Genomic DNA, 16,106 nt, shown 5'->3' with positions numbered 1-16,106 from the left:
AGGAACATATCCAGATTGCCCAATTAGAGCACTGTCCCCTCAAGCAAGTCTTGACTGAATGTTTAGCTTCGTACAGGTTCACACCACAAAGCACCACTGGAGTGTCTCCTGCTCACCTTCTCCACGGTAGGCAACAGCGAGTTGCTCTCGACATAGTCTCTATGCCTCGTAACATAGCAGTGTCTTCTGCTGATCAAATCCATACCAGGGTTTTTCTCATCAACAAGCAATGAAAAAGTATGTCGACACCCGTCGATGTGCAAAGCAGTCCAAAGTTCGCACTGGCGATCTAGTCAAGGTTCGTGTGCCAGGCAAGCGCCCCAAGTATCGCGGTCCTTACAAAGTCTTGCGCCACGTTAGCCCCACTTCTTTTCGCTTAAGTGATGGTAACATCTGGAATGCTTCGCGCCTTGTTATTTTTCATACGGATGCGCCTTCAACACCTAAAAGTCTTCCCCATCATGTTTCGTCCACGCCTTTCAACTATGCATCAGACTGTTACATGTGGCCTCCATGTACAGGCATTTCTTCTTCAAGGGGGGGAGGAGTTACCAGTCGGCGTCGTTGGTTCAAGTACACCAAGTCTTACGGTTCACTTCGAACCTTCAAATACGGCTGAGACCGTTGTACCGGACTCCGGCCCGCAAAATTCTTCCGAAGCTCATGCTGCGAGCTCTGATGAGACCGCGAATTTTAACGCTCGTTCAGAGCCTTCACAATCTTCTACTGCTCTTGATGTGTCACATCAGAGCACAAGTGACCAAGGTGCAGAGACACCTGATTCTACACCCAAAAGGGCCCGCCCTAAGCGGAAGTGGCAGAAGCCGCTCGGTTCAAAGACTACGGGATGTAGAACTCTTGTTCGTTACTGTTCGTGAACATTATTGTTCTGTGCAAAGGTCCAATGCATCCAAATCAATATTGTACTGAGTTGTGTACATTTTTTTCTGTGCATTTTCAGGACTCATAGTGTGTGAGTTCGGTGTGCCGTGCTCTGAATTTTCATGTGTTCTAACGTACATACCTTGTATAATACGTTGGTATCGATCATGTATAAATACAAACAGTGTATAGGTGAGCTTCTTTCGAGGAAGGGATGATTGTTGTGTTCTGGGTTGTCGGTTTCTGTTTCGGAATGACATGTGAGGATGCCAGGGGGCGCCGCTCTGGCATCCAGGATTTCAAGGCGACTGTAAAATAAAACCAGTGTGCGTTGGGTAACCGTGGACTGCGGTTGTTGTTCTTCTCTTCAGCGCTTCTCTTCGCCAACGCGCATGTTCGGGTTGGTCGGCCTCCCCGCCGGCCACGTACGTCTCCGTCAGCCGTCTTCTTCTTCTCCTTCGTCGGGACCAGCCAGCCCCCAACACAGTGAAATCATCATCATTAACGTCGGCATGCGCCGCGCGCGAGCCCAGAAGAAGCTCTTTAATTTCACCGCTTGGACGTGGCTGCGCATCGCTCCACCGAAAAAAAAAATCCGCTCAGTCGTCCCCCTTCGGCCTCCAGTACCCAGCCAAACAAGGCCGCCCTGTCGTCTCAACATGGCCAACGCCGAAGATGGGCGCCGTAAGCCCTCAGACATGGCGCAGCCATTGCCACTGTCCCCGCTGTCACCGAGTGAGATGCGTGACGAGGCGTCCGAGACGTCGAGCAGTGAATAACAACACCTGGCTGTCGTCGTCCCCTTCGCCCGACGGCCGTCGGAGTCTACGTCAACGTCCTTCCCGCAGTACCCGCCAGAGGATCAGCAGGAAGAGCTCAGGACATCCGTCGGCGAAGATGAGACGCGATCTGCATCAGTCCTGCCAGCCTCCACTCCGTTGTCCCCGCTGTCGGTCGGAGTATTGCAGGAGGCGGCTCAGACGACGCTGACCACCGGCACTGCGACGGTGACCGCGCACGCGGTCAGCACCACCATCGAGCCCTCGTCGCCGCTGGACCACGTTCTCATCATTGGCCACGGCCGGTTCCAGAGGATTGTCCTGGTCTGCACCACGCTGGGATTCTTCACGACCATCGTGCACGCTGTACCAGGCGGGCCACCGCTTAATAAATCGGGATGATCCCACCTCACCTGGCCACCTTGAGAGAGGGCGCGCGCGCGGCGCGCCAGCCATCAATAAACAGTCCCTTGCTAGCTAGCGTCTCGTGTGGTTGTGTCCTTGCTGAGCGCGTAAAGCAGAACATGGTGTCAGAAGTGTAACAGTCGAACCCTGCGCTGAAGATGGACTGCCTACCACCACCCGAGCCACTTGTACTGACAAATACTCCGGCCGACAACTGGAAAAAGTTCCGCCAACGAATCGAACTCTACTTCAAAGCTACTGAGACCAACAAGAAACGGACGCCAGCACAGAAGGCTGCCATCTTTCTACACGTCGCGGGCCCAGAGGCAATTGAAGTGTTTAACACCCTACCTCTATCAGCAGAACAACGAGAGGACTATGACTCGATCGTCAAAGCCTTCGAAGACTACTGCACGCCTCGGTGCAACGAGACATTCGAGAGGTACGTTCTGCGCAGTCGGCAACAACAGGATGGTGAACCTTTCGAACAGTTTTTGCGCGATATTCAGTTGAAAGCACAGACTTGTAATTTTGGCGAACTTAGGGACTCGATGGTGAGGGACCAGATAGTGTGCGGTATCGTCGACAAGAAGCTACGTGCACGCCTGCTTCAGGAGAAGGACTTAACCCTAGAATCAGCTGTAGAAATCTGCAAAGCCGCGGAACTGGCAGCAACGCAGAACCGGGCTCTTGAAAGCGAAGCGAAAGTGCAGAGAGTCGAAAAAATTGCAAACGCTGCCGGACAGTCTCGTACGAGCGGACAACGTCGACGCTGTGGCTACTGTGGCAAGATTCACGGACCAAGACGCTGCCCAGCGTTTGGAAAAACGTGCACGCTGTGCAACAAAAGAAACCATTTTGCAGCTTGCTGCAGGAGTAGACGCGGCGTTCATGAGTTAGGCGTCGCTGCAACAGAAGATGCACTGGAGGAGTCCTCGGACGCTACCGATGAAGACATTCAAGTTCTCACGGTACAAATCAGAAACGTGTCCAAAAATCAGGATTGGACGGTGGCAGGGGACCTTGCCGGGCACCCGACAGAACTGAAAGTGGATACAGGAGCGCAAGCGAACATATTGCCGTACTCGTACTTTCGCAGGATGCGTTTGCCGACCATGGTGCGGCCATCGACCACAGTACTTACTAACTACGAAGGAAGCAAAATACATCATTTGGGCGTTATCAGTCTGCCACTACGTCTAGGAGAGCAGCAAGAGAATATCAGTTTTTTTGTGGTCAAGAGAGGCAAGCAAGTCCTACTCGGATTGAATGCAGCAGAACGTTTCGGGCTGATTTCCCGCGTTCACGATGTATCTTCAAGAAGTGACGTTAGCACCGACTGGGTCACCGAGTTCCCGGAGTTATTCCACGGTCTGGGCTGCATCCGTAGACCATATTCGCTGGCAATGAAGGATGATGCGCGCCCCACGATCATGCCGCCGAGGAAAGTGCCACACGCACTGCGAGCGCCACTTAAGCAGGAGTTGGCCCGGATGGTCTCGCAGGGCATCATATGCAAAATGGAAGAGCCGTCAGACTGGGTGAGTCCACTTGTTCTTATTATGAAGAAGAATCGCCGCATGCGAATATGCCTAGACCCGCGGTACATTAATCGAAGCCTTAAACGCGAGCATTATCAGCTACCCTCACGTGAAGAAATAGAAGCAGAGCTGGCAGGAGCGGTGATGTTCACCAAGCTTGATGCCAATAGCGGGTTTCACCAGATCCCCTTAGACGAAAACACTTCAAAGATCTGCACCTTTAGCACGCCGTTCGGAAGATACCGATTTTTGCGCCTGCCATTTGGTATCGCGTCCGCCCCCGAAGTATTTCAGAAGGCAATGACGGAAGTGTTTGAAAACCTGCCGGGCACACGCGTATATGTCGATGATATTTTAATTTGGGGTGCATCAAAAGAGCAGCATGATCAACGCCTGCGTGCAGCACTGATGGCAGCGAGAAAGGCTGGCCTGACACTGAACAAAGAAAAGTGTCTGTTCGCGAAGGCCGAAGTTAAATTCCTGGGAGATTGTACCAGCAAAGAAGGAATAAAACCCGATGCTAGTCTCATTGAATGCGTTGCCAACATGCAAAAGCCGTCGAGTAAACAGGAAGTTCAAAGGTTTTTAGGTATTATGAATTACTTTGGCAAATTCATACCTAATCTCTCAAAAAGAACTGACGCCCTTAGGTCATTGATAAAGAATGATGTTGAATTCATATGGGAAGTTCACCATGACAAAGAATGGAAAGATCTTATTAAGGCTTTGACATCGGCTCCAGTGATCGCAGTTTTTGACCCATTGAAGCAAACGAAACTCTCAGCTGATGCATCAAGCTTTGCAGTAGGTGCTGCTCTTCTTCAACTCCATGACCAAGATTGGCGCCCAGTGGGTTATGCTTCAAGGGTGCTCTCAAAGGCTGAAACAAAATATGCCCAAATTGAAAAGGAAGCGCTGGCCGTGACGTTTGCTTGTGAGCGTTTCCGGGAGTTCGTACTGGGGTTATCAGTGACAGTCGAAACAGACCACCGACCTTTGCTTGCTATTTCACAAAAGAACCTGAGTGAAATGCCGCCACGATTGCAGCGCTATTTCTTGAGGCTAATGCCTTTTGATATCAAATTGCAATATGTTCCTGGGAAGCATCTGCTAGTGGCGGACACACTGTCCCGAATTCCAGGAACCCAACCGAGTGACGGAGAAAGCGAACAAGACGTATGCATCCATGCGACTCGCGTGCTAGCCAGCATCGTAAGTGAGAACACGAAGACTGAACTGACCTCTGCAATCCTGGCGGACCCATACCTCAAGCAAGTGGTGGAGGCACTCCAGGAAGGACGACCAGTCTCAGGCGAACTAGCTCCATGTTTGTCAGAACTGTCATATGTTGATGGAGTGCTTTTGCGGGGCAGCAGGGTGGTAATCCCAAAGAGTCTGAGGCGATCCATGCTGCAACGTCTTCATGAAGGCCACTTGGGAATGAGCAAGTGCAAAGCCAGAGCACGCCTTCTGATGTACTGGCCTGGGATGAATGCTGACATCAAGTCACTCATTAGCAAGTGTGCCACATGTCAGCACTTTGCCTACCGGCAACCTTCAGAGCCACTGTTATCGAGGGAAATCCCAACGCGGCCGTGGCAGCGAATTGGTGTCGACCTATTTGACCATGGGGGCAAGCGTTACCTGGTTGCGTACTGTGCCTACTCCAACTACCCAGAAGTGGAACAGTTGCCTCAGTCAACAAGTCAGGTCGTAGTGGACACACTAGGGACCATGTTTGCTCGCCACGGTATACCCATTGAAGTCTGTACCGATGGAGGACCACAGTTCACATCGCGAGAGTTTAGACAGTTTGCAGTAAAATACGATTTTACTCATACCATATCCAGTCCACACTTCCCCAGGGCCAATGGTCTAGCTGAGAAAGGGGTACAGGTCGTAAAGCGCCTCTTGAAGAAAAGTGAGTACGCTGGCGAGGAGTTTTGGGTTGCACTGCTCAATTATCGAATCTCGCCCCTGATAGACGGACGCACACCAAGTCAGCTCCTTATGGGACGGATGCTTCGGGGACGACTTCCAGACTTCTCATCGGCTTCGACATCGTCAGTGCGGAAACATCCACAGGATCACGGCAAAGGCATACCTCTCACACCTCTCTCCGAAGGGGACGTCGTCAGAATAAGAAACGACAAGGGGTGGTTTCCGAAAGCCCGAGTAGAGAAACTTGCTGGCCCTAGATCTTACATAGTCTGTACAGATGAAGGCCGGCGTTATCGAAGGAATCGTCAGCATCTAAAAAGGACGCCCGAACACTTAGACCCACTGGATGACAAGGATGTCGCACCGATAATCCCGTCGCCTATACAGCATAGACAACATTCAACATCAGATACAGCGCCCGATTTGACAACAGCATCCGCATCACGAAAGGAACGACATCCGTCACAACAGGCGCCTGCATCGGATGCTCTACTGAACCAGTCGGCTGCACGTGCACCACCCGTTGCAAGTCAACCATCAAGGGACCCCGACGTGGTCCCGTCCCAGCATAAGGTCACTTGCCAGGCACAAGAAGCAGCCGACTCGAGTCTCAGAAGATCAACTAGGCCACGTAGAGCACCGACGCGCTTTGCCGACTACATCACCTAAAGAAAAAGGAGGATGTACCAGGCGGGCCACCGCTTAATAAATCGGGATGATCCCACCTCACCTGGCCACCTTGAGAGAGGGCGCGCGCGCGGCGCGCCAGCCATCAATAAACAGTCCCTTGCTAGCTAGCGTCTCGTGTGGTTGTGTCCTTGCTGAGCGCGTAAAGCAGAACACACGCTACGGCCTCGACGACGTTAGCGAGATCCGTGGACCACTGGTGCAGGTACCTCAAGCTTTTCATAGGCGAGCACACAATAGCTGGAGGGAGGTTGTGTAGAGGAGCAGTACCGTGGTGGGGCGCGCGCCCTCTTATTGATAATAATGATCACCCCCTCAAAGAGAACGCTAATTCTGACCTACCATATCTTTCACGTAACTTATTAAGGCGGAGAGTTATGGCCACGCACGTTTTTCGATGATAACGATCACCAAGAATCGCTGATGTTGCATTTCACCATCTCTTTACACGCCACCTGAAAGCCGGGGACCAAGGGCAAGCCTTCGTGAGAGGCACGTGATCCCTTCATTTTCAATTTTGCATCGACTGGAAAGCTGGTTCTCTTTGCAACATATTTCTTACTGCAATATATTTATAGTATTCAGTGCTCTTTTCTTTGCATCAACGCCGTCCTTTCTTTTTCTCATTTGCTCTTTCACTGTCCTGTGTTTCAAGTGCTGCGCTGTTGACAAGGACTATAGGGAGCCGGGGAGAGCTTCTTGCGCACACTAATGACGCTTTTTCCAGCAAATTACAATCTGATACAATATATCGCATTGCACTGTGTCGCGCGAATGTGGCATGCAAGACGACACTGAAAGAGATCCATCTGCGCAAGACGTCTGCGGAAAAGATCTACTCTTCTGGATCAGATGGTTACCCTCGTTGATATATGATAATGTTGGCATTGAGCATAATTCAGTAACTAATAAATTATCTGCAGAAGGATAACTCGCTTGGCAGAAAACTATCCTACTAAGCTATAGAGAAATATACATAAAGAACGGACACTTCTGTAGAGCACTGCCGCCAAGCTACTGCACTGCTTTAAGCCCCACGAGTGGCTTGTCAGACCCGATAATCACTTGAGCATAAATAAAATAACATTTTTTTCTTTTTCATGGTGGGTTTGAAATTGTACCCTCATGCTCTGAAAGCGCGTATCTTTACCACCTAACTACACATCCTTTTTTCTTTCTTTATTGCTTGTGTACATAGCAATAACATGAACAAAAAAGAGGTAAAAAGCGTCAAACATAAAAGTCTTTTTAAAATTCCTTCATCTGTAAAAGGCTTTCTAATTGATGAAGCCATTCGGGCACCTTTTGTAGAACCTTTCGTGATTCCACAAATGAACAGACAGATTGAAAGTAGCATTGCCGAACCGGACGTGCATTAACATCAGCAATGCACACCTCCATTATAGATTTCCATATACCGTGCAGGCCCAGTAAAGTAACTGTGTCGAAAAGTATTTCCTCTTCACTTGATACTGGTACGCCATCAAAAAGCATATCCTTTTTAAAGTCCATTGGAGAACATCCCAGAAAAAGACAGCACCCCAGCAGTCTCAAAAAATACGTTCGTTTGTTTCCGGCATTTTGCAGAGAAGGCAATCAACATTTCAAGGAACGAATAAGCCTTTTTCTTGCATCCATGCTTTCATGGGCAAGGTCCCAGTGTGCAATTTAATAAAAAAGGATTTCGCTCAAGGTGACACCTCCATTTTTTTTACACGGCTTAAGACAATCTGGCCTGGGCCTACACGGTATGATGTTCCACATAGGGGAACAGGAAGAGCTGTTTCTACTAGATTTTTGTATAACTTTTTCCGCGAAACCGTGCTGAGGTATCCCACTGAAAAGCGCGTTTTTTGAAAGAGACATGAATCAACAACTTCATTTAGAGAATCTCCAGTGCGTGCTTTCTTGTGACCAGGTGCTATCACAAATTCTGGCAACCGCCTTCCAAGCCTAAGCTGTATAACAGCACGTGTTAATGGGTCTCGATTATTGTGGGAAAAAAATAAACCGGTTAACTGACTGACGAAGGCACAAATGACACAGACCAAGTCCACCAGAGAGAACCCGTCTGAATAAGCCACTAAGCTACACACCCGTACTTCCGTAAAGGGAATGTATGTACAGTACATCTAAACCACTTGAATGTGCCTCTTTGTGCAAAACAAATTTGTGCTCTGCACAAGGCTCACGTGCAAGGCCGTTTACATTAAGCTATTGCTGCAGCCCACCAGAAGAGTACGCCTTTGTATCCGAGGCTACCTGGAAGAAAGTCGGCATCCCAGAACACCGAGACGGCTCCGTGGTACGTCGCAGCCAGTGCCACCGGTACGACCCCCCGTTCGACCTTTTGTCGGACGAGGCCGGCCACGATGCCCCCGCGGACAACCGAAGCGTGATACCCTGCGACGCCGGCTGGCACTTTGAGACGGGACACATCTCGGACGGTCCCGATTACCACGGGCACTCCGGAAAACTCGACTTCAAACATCCGCACTCCATTGTGGTCGAGTGAAACCTGGTGTGTGGTCGTAAATGGATCGTGTCCGCACTCAGGGCTGCCTATACGGCTGGTGGGTTCACTGGCGCTCCGGTGAGTCGCCTTCACAATGGCCCTAAATTCGAGTTGACTCGCTAGAGTTCTTGTTTATATACCGAAGTTTGAAGCTAAGCTGCTACGAATAGAGACGGACGTAAAAATGCTCGTAGACAAACGACTGTCTGGCTATTTCTTTCTGTGTATCGGTCCATCTACGGATTATATGCCAACAAAGCCAAGGGGGCAATTATTGAAAAACATGTATGTACATCCAACAGCAAGCGTTTGCGGGATTGTGGATCCACGTCAAATGTGAATTTCTGCTTTATTGTTCGTAATGAAGCTGGTGATGTATAGGTTGGAATGCCAAGTGCCGTGTGGAACGTTTATTTGAATATTATGATCCCAGAGAAAGTGGGAATTTAGCATTGACAAAAATTTGGCGTCCCACAATCTTTTCTTGTTGGGCGTACACTCTACGACTGTTACAAGCTGCCACTCTAGCGTCGCCAGCGCGAAGTCGGCGACGGGAATGACAGCAGGTTAGTCCATTCCGTACGCAAGCAGAGACAGTGGAGAAAGCAGAGACGTGAGAAAACAAAACAAACTTTACTCTAGTGATATTGCAGCACACGGGATCTAGTACAACACTTCAATACAACTAACAAAATACATCAACACTTGATATAACAAAAAATACATATAAAAACAATTATCAGCTTACGAGAGGGAACTATTACAAACTACGCAAACTAACAACAATTGAACTACGGAGGAAAAAGTTCGAAGATATAAACAGGTGAAGGCATACGTGTGATGACCGGCAGCGTTGCGTCCCCGATGATCGCATGCGAGAAGTCGAAGAGAGTTCTGGCACGACTGCGATGTCGGCGGTGTTGCAACGCTGGTGGCTCCGGGAGGCTAGTGCTTGCAGGTGACCTCGGGCAGGTTGAGCTAACTCGAAGCGAAGTCCTGATGTCTACGTTGCAGGCGTAAATATCGCGTCACAACTAGACGAACGGCTAAGTTTAGGTGGCCAGCCTATACAGAGCCACACTAAAAACTTCTAGAAGAGATACTTGTTGATCTGTTTCTAAACCATGTTGGTCAGCGACTAGTCTGCCTAGCAGGGCAAAATCCTGCGCTTAAATTCCCTCGTGTCCCCTCGCTCTCTTTCTTGGGGACAAGAGACCTCCACATGAGTCCAATCATGCGCGTTTCATTGTGGGTAACTCAGCCCCAAAAATATATTGACCCCACCCCTTTTTTTATTAGGGGAGGGTCCTCAACTAGCGAGAGTGACAACCTGTTGGGATGCTGTCATGCGGCTTGGCCCTCAGAAATTTTCCCGTGGGAACGGTCAGACTGTTTGGCTCTCATCCGGTGCGTCCTGTAGTGTAAACCTTGTTCGGGATACATCGCAGCCTTCCACGACCCTGCAGACGCCGCCGTAGGTACAAAGGATCAAACGTCGGCTGCGACGTTCGAAGAAGAACCCCCCATTCTGCTCTTCCCGGCTCTCTTTCATGCGCCCGCCATTCCCACGGTCAGCGGGGTAGTACGGCGCCCGTTAATTGCCGTGACGCCGGGTCGCAAAGATGGCGGTCCGTGACATTGCCCCCCACTTTCAGAATGTTATTCATAACATTTGCTCACACGGAGGGGAATTTTTCGACAAGGAACAAAACACCACCAACAAGAGAGAAATGAGAACTGTCCCTCTCATACACAACATAAATAGGCAGAGTGCATCAAAGTAACAACAAAAGGGAAAAAACAATTGTTAGGGTACCAACTTCAGTTACACGAAACAATGTCAATGCGCCATACAAACAAGAAAACGAAATAGCTGCGTACTGCCACCATCAATACAGAATACGCTGCACGAATGTATACTACGAAACGAAACGGAACAGGTGCGCTCCTCTACTGTAGTGAAATCATTCAATGTGCATTACAACATGCAAAAACAACCAATGCACCAAGCAAAAAGAAAATAACTCGAATTACACTTCTTATACAATGAAATACGCACATACAAACAGAAAACAAACGACGAAAGACATAAAAAAATAACATGCTCCCCAGACCTCACGAACTATATCCGGCTCAAGTAATCGGCTCCCACGTTTTTGCTACCCTTAATATGCGTAATGGTGAACTGGTACTCTTGGAGTAGTAAACTTCATCGAAGTACTCGAGTGTTCAGCTGATTTGCTTTTTAAATATAACTCAGATGCTGGTCGTCTATCTGGACACAAAAATGTACTCCATATAAGTACATAGAGAATTTCTGAATTCCCCATACCAACGCGAGACATTCGCGTTCGATGGTACTATAGGAAGTTTTCCTTGGAAGCAGCTTTCGGCTGGCATAAGCAGTGGGGTGGAGCTTGCCTTCGTGGGCCTGCTTGAGTACGGCTCCGAAACTTGTGTCCGATGCGTCCGTTCGAAGTACGAAAGGTTGGTGCAAATTTGGTAGCCATAGTAACGGCTCCGTAGAGATATGTTGTTTGAGAGTTCGGAAAGCCTCCTCGTGGGCTGCTGTCCCTCTCCTCGTATCTTTTCAGTAAGTTGGCGTGGAACATTTTTCTGCCGCCAGCCGTGTCTACGATGTAGTCAGCTTCACCTTTCTTTTCCCGGACTTCAAAAGGGCCCTGGATTTCAAAAGGTTTTGGTCTTTTGGCTGTATGACATCATTCGTACAAAAAAGTAGCGGATCCCCCTAAATAGGAATTGGTATAACACGAAAGTGAAACGTGTTTTTACCAAGGTAGTTGAGCGTTTACTGTGCATTGTTTCAGCAAACGCAACCAATTGCAAAGTCACGTTTAAAACGGCGGGCAGCTCTAAACTTGCAGCAGACAGCTCACGCAGAATACACGCACCACATTAGCTTACATAGAACGAGCGTGGACTAACAATTGTCACAGCTTGACACTTGAAAAGCGCTCTGTTCAACAGAAACAGGAAGAAACGTGCGCACAAGTATACGCAAGACAAGCACGAACAACTGTCACAATTCTTCCTGCGTCGTGTGTCAACAGCGTGCTCTTTTCATACACGCAGCCGCGGCAGCGTGCGAATTGACCTTCATCTCCCGAATTAAGCAGCTTCGCGCCATACCGCGATGAGGAGGTGGTGGCAAGGCACGGGCTGAATACCATTCCTCTGTGAAATATTTCACTTAAACAAAGTTGCTTCCCACTCTTCTCGCTCGGTCCTGACATATAGGTAGGAGAGGACTAACGGCAGCAGGCGACGCTGGCTGACACTGCTGCGTCTGTACCTTATATTGTGTGGGGGGGGGGGGGGGGGGATACCGTGGCGCAGTGGTGCGTCGGGCGCGTTATTCGAAGGTCACAGCGTCGATCCTTCTTGTGGCAAGTTATATTTTCGTACATTTTTCTTTCTTCTTCACATTTAGATTACATTTTCTGATACTAACATCCCCTATACTTTCCTGGACATCATCTTCTGTTACTTTTCAATAATATTGTGTTTCTTAAAAGTGGTACGTTTAGCTCTCTATCACGTTCCACGACTCTCCGACGAGAGAATACCTTTCTCATAGGAGAGCTCAGAGTCATTTAGCGCGGCTCTTAAAAAGAGCGTTTTATACGTGGCTAGGCAGGGCTCACATAAAAAGATCAAGTACTGTTTTTTATAACAGTGTAGCTTGATTTAATTAACTAATCATCGTAACCTGACTAGACGCCCACTGCAAGGTGGTACATGGGCATCTCGTTAGCCCCGGTCCAGTTCTTGGAGCTGCCACGTTATACCCGTAAACTAGGGTTGCCAACCGTTCCGAATTTCATGGTACTGTGCCTACTTTTCACAGAATGTCACGAGACACAATGCGTCCCTGTCAGGATACCAATATGCCCTGGATGTGTTTCACACCATCCTGTTATAAAAATTTTGTGATCCTATGCGCGCGCTAAACAACGTACGTTACGCAAACGAGAACGAATTTTGCACATATCGTATGCACGGAGCAATGTTAAGATGGCTGCGAAGGGGTTTAGCCACTTTAGCTCAACTCCCTGTGAAAGACGACAGCTTTTACGAGTACATTCTGTAGCAAGAGGAAGTGTGACAAACAGAACGTAGGCAGCTCAGGTACTATATACGTCAAGGGGCGGCAACAATAAGGAATCGGAGACTGTCTGGAAGATACCAAAATAAAGAGAAAAATTTATTTCGCTAGGTTTCTGGGAAAGTGCACTCCACCCCCAACCGCCGCTCGACTAATAACCCTCAATAACCAGCGGTTATCTCGCCGACACACTGCACGCCCACTTCTTTTGCTTGACATCGTTTGAACTTGCCTTACAATTGACTAATCTATCGCCAATTCATTGTTGACGAATGCGAATGATTCGGTAACTCATTGGATAACTGATTGCTCAAGAAGTATCGGTAGATTAGTTTTTGCAGAGTACCGTTGCGATACCAACAAGTCAACACTGTTGGAAATCAATAGTTGGTATTGGACCCATCTGGTTAGGAACAGACATGAAGACATTTATGTCACGTTTCTTCGGAATACGTATGTTCATATCAAATCTATCACAAACCAGACAACGGCGCACACACCCAATCGAAATTACGGAAACCTTCCACACGTCTGCACGCGTTGCTTACGTCGCATTTTATGACATGCATAACCGAACTGCTCACGCAATGATCTCCACTTGTGAACCCGGCTCCCGTACGCTGACCAAAACATCTTGCTTTTATTTGCTTTTATCTTGGTCGGAGTATTCATTTGTCTTCATTTCAACACTGTTATGGAGGCCTGAAGCTGCTCGCATGTGTCGCAGGTTGCCTTCATGATTCCCTCGTGCGGCATGATCGTCGCGGTGTACCTGATGGAGGAGTCTCCCTGCTGGCTCATGGCCGTCTCCGAGATGCGCTACGCCGAGAGCGTTCTTACGTGGGCGGCCGGCGTCAACAACATTGAGCCGAGCATGTTCAGATGCCGCCTCTCTGGCCTCAGGATTGAGCTGAACCGGCAAAACGAACAGCTGGCCATGCAGCAAGAACCGGAAGGCGCCATCGTCTCGGAACACGGTGCGAACGCGTTGGCTCAATCCTGCACGGGTCATTGATTGCGCGTACCCAATTAAGGGGAGGAATACTGTTGGTTTTCCGGAGAGTACGTCGTGCTCACGTACTGAAAGCCACATGATGGCATTATGAATGATATAATGTTGAGGCTGAAGAGGGCGTTCAAGTTATTTCGTTAAATCGTGAACTTCGTTGCGTACTCAAAGAAATTCTTGTCCTTCGAAATGCATAATTTTAATGCAGCTGTTCTATCGCGCGTCGGACTCGACGCAAGAGAGACAAAGGTCCCGACGAAAAGAAAAGGAGTCGCAGCCCAGGTAGAAACTCACGGAACTCTTCATTTCAGTGCAGATATTCAACGGAAGTACCCCCCCTGGGGTCAACAGGAACCCAGTATACCACAGTAGCATCAGCCGAAAGATACATCATGGCTGCCACTAATACACACCTGAGCGTGTGTAAAGTAAGCGAAGGCAGCCCGACCAGAAACTCTTTCCATGAGCGGGGGATACAGGCACGTTCGATGGTTACGTGAAACTACGACAAGTTGCCGATCTTTTAGGACAGTGACAACGACTGAAGTACTTATGTGATCAAGCAGAGCAACAAAGTTTCAAGGAGACAATCACTGTCGTCTGTCGAATAAACAATCCAATAACGAAAGCAGCCACCATATTTCTGTGGGAGTAGTAGAGGCGACATGGGACCACCACTGACTGCCCTCGGCTCCATTTGACACGTGAAAGCGCTCACGGCTGCCGCATGGAACCTGGTCGCAATAAAACAATAGGGTCGTAACTAGAGACGCTAAATATATTAACGGGATTGTATTACAGTGCATGCCACTCAGAGGATGGATGAATGGATACAACAGTTTCACATTCATTTATCCATCTGACCTATGAGAGAAAAAAGGAAAGAACTCATAGTACTTTTGCTCAATTATTTCCAAAGAAACTTCGTTAAATCGTGCTTAGTGCCACGAAAGCTTCGTTAATTCGAGCTGATGGCAACAAGGAACTCTATCAATACTTGACGGAGAATCGCTAGCTCTTGGTTATCTCGCGAAATTCGAAAAATCGTGTTTCATCAGATTGAGTTTCAATTGCGTTACAATATTGGAAAAAAAAAGTAAGAACAAGATTACTACTAGACTGGTCGATCTTTCTGTGAAGTGGTTGCAGCTACGATGATGTGATTGTCGTCCCCTTTACACCCTCGTTAGCGCACATTATGCCGCGTATGTATATAACAGTCTAATCAATACACGCAGAAGTCCGCGTGTCGGACCTGTTTTCCAAACACAACCTGCGTCGGCGGTCTGCCGTCATATTCGGCTGCTGGTTCCTGGTGTTTGGCGCGTTCGCGCACTTCACCACGACCGACGTGTTGCGCAACAGCGAACGGGCCCGCATCGCCCTCGTCTTGCTTCGACTGCCTTGCGTCGTGGCGGACGTCTACGCCATCACGCGCGCCGGTCGACGCCTGTCCCTCGGCTTTAGCATGCTGGCACTCTCCGTCGTGGCCACCGCCTTGTCAGTGGTGGAGCTGTTCGGCGCCTCGGCGAAACTCTCTGCCGCTCTCGTCATCTCGGGGCTTCCCACCTTCGACTTGTCGGCCGTCACTGTGTTCGCCTTCTCCGCCGGGCTGTATCCGACCGTGCTGCGCGGCACTGCGTTGGGTTGCTGCTACATGAGCGGCCGGCTAGGCGCCTTCGTGGCGCCGTTCGCCAACTTGATCCCGTCTCCGCCGCTAAGGAGCGCTGCGTACGCCGTCTCAGCCGCCATGTTGCTGGTGCTGAGCGCGATGGCGTTCGCGCTGCCGGAGACGAGGCAGCTGCCACCTTCCAACACAATGCAGGGCATGCTGGCCATGGAGGATAAATGGCTGCTCGGCTCTCCGCTTCGAGTGGCCCGAGGCGGCGGCAAGCGTCGGCGTTCAAGAACGACGTCTGTGGATGGCGGGAAGAAGCAGGGGCGTGGTTCGTCCTTGAGGCAACTACAATAAGCCGGCTAGTTTTATATGCGATGCTACAGGGTCCCGATACTATGTTTTGTGTTTGCTCAACTGTATACGCCGCCTTTATTTAAACTGAAAACCTTGAGACATTAGTTACTAACTTTGACAACACGCCAAGGCATCTACATTGTGCTTTTGTTCAACTCAAGATTTAAGTTTACTCGATTTAAATTTACAGCAAGTGTCTCACTGTAAGCGAACTACTCGATTAGGTTAATTGTAGAATAGGGTGGTTTT

General features: G+C 49.2%; 1 protein-coding gene across 1 annotated transcript; it reads left to right on the top strand.

Moving 5' to 3' along the window:
* The first annotated feature begins 1,541 nt into the window (after positions 1 to 1,541).
* Positions 1,542 to 15,857, top strand: LOC142766064 (uncharacterized). Its single transcript, XM_075867882.1, has 5 exons — positions 1,542 to 1,653; positions 1,741 to 2,034; positions 8,422 to 8,741; positions 13,604 to 13,853; positions 15,124 to 15,857. Exons 1-5 carry the CDS (start codon positions 1,542 to 1,544, stop codon positions 15,855 to 15,857), a joined length of 1,710 nt encoding a protein of 569 aa, XP_075723997.1.
* Positions 15,858 to 16,106: the final 249 nt, after the last annotated feature.

Source organism: Rhipicephalus microplus, chromosome 6, assembly GCF_043290135.1.
Source record: "Rhipicephalus microplus isolate Deutch F79 chromosome 6, USDA_Rmic, whole genome shotgun sequence".
Taxonomy (NCBI): Eukaryota; Metazoa; Arthropoda; class Arachnida; order Ixodida; family Ixodidae; genus Rhipicephalus; species Rhipicephalus microplus.
The sequence above is the reverse complement of the archived record's forward strand: the minus strand, read 5'-3'. Positions and strand labels throughout refer to the sequence as shown.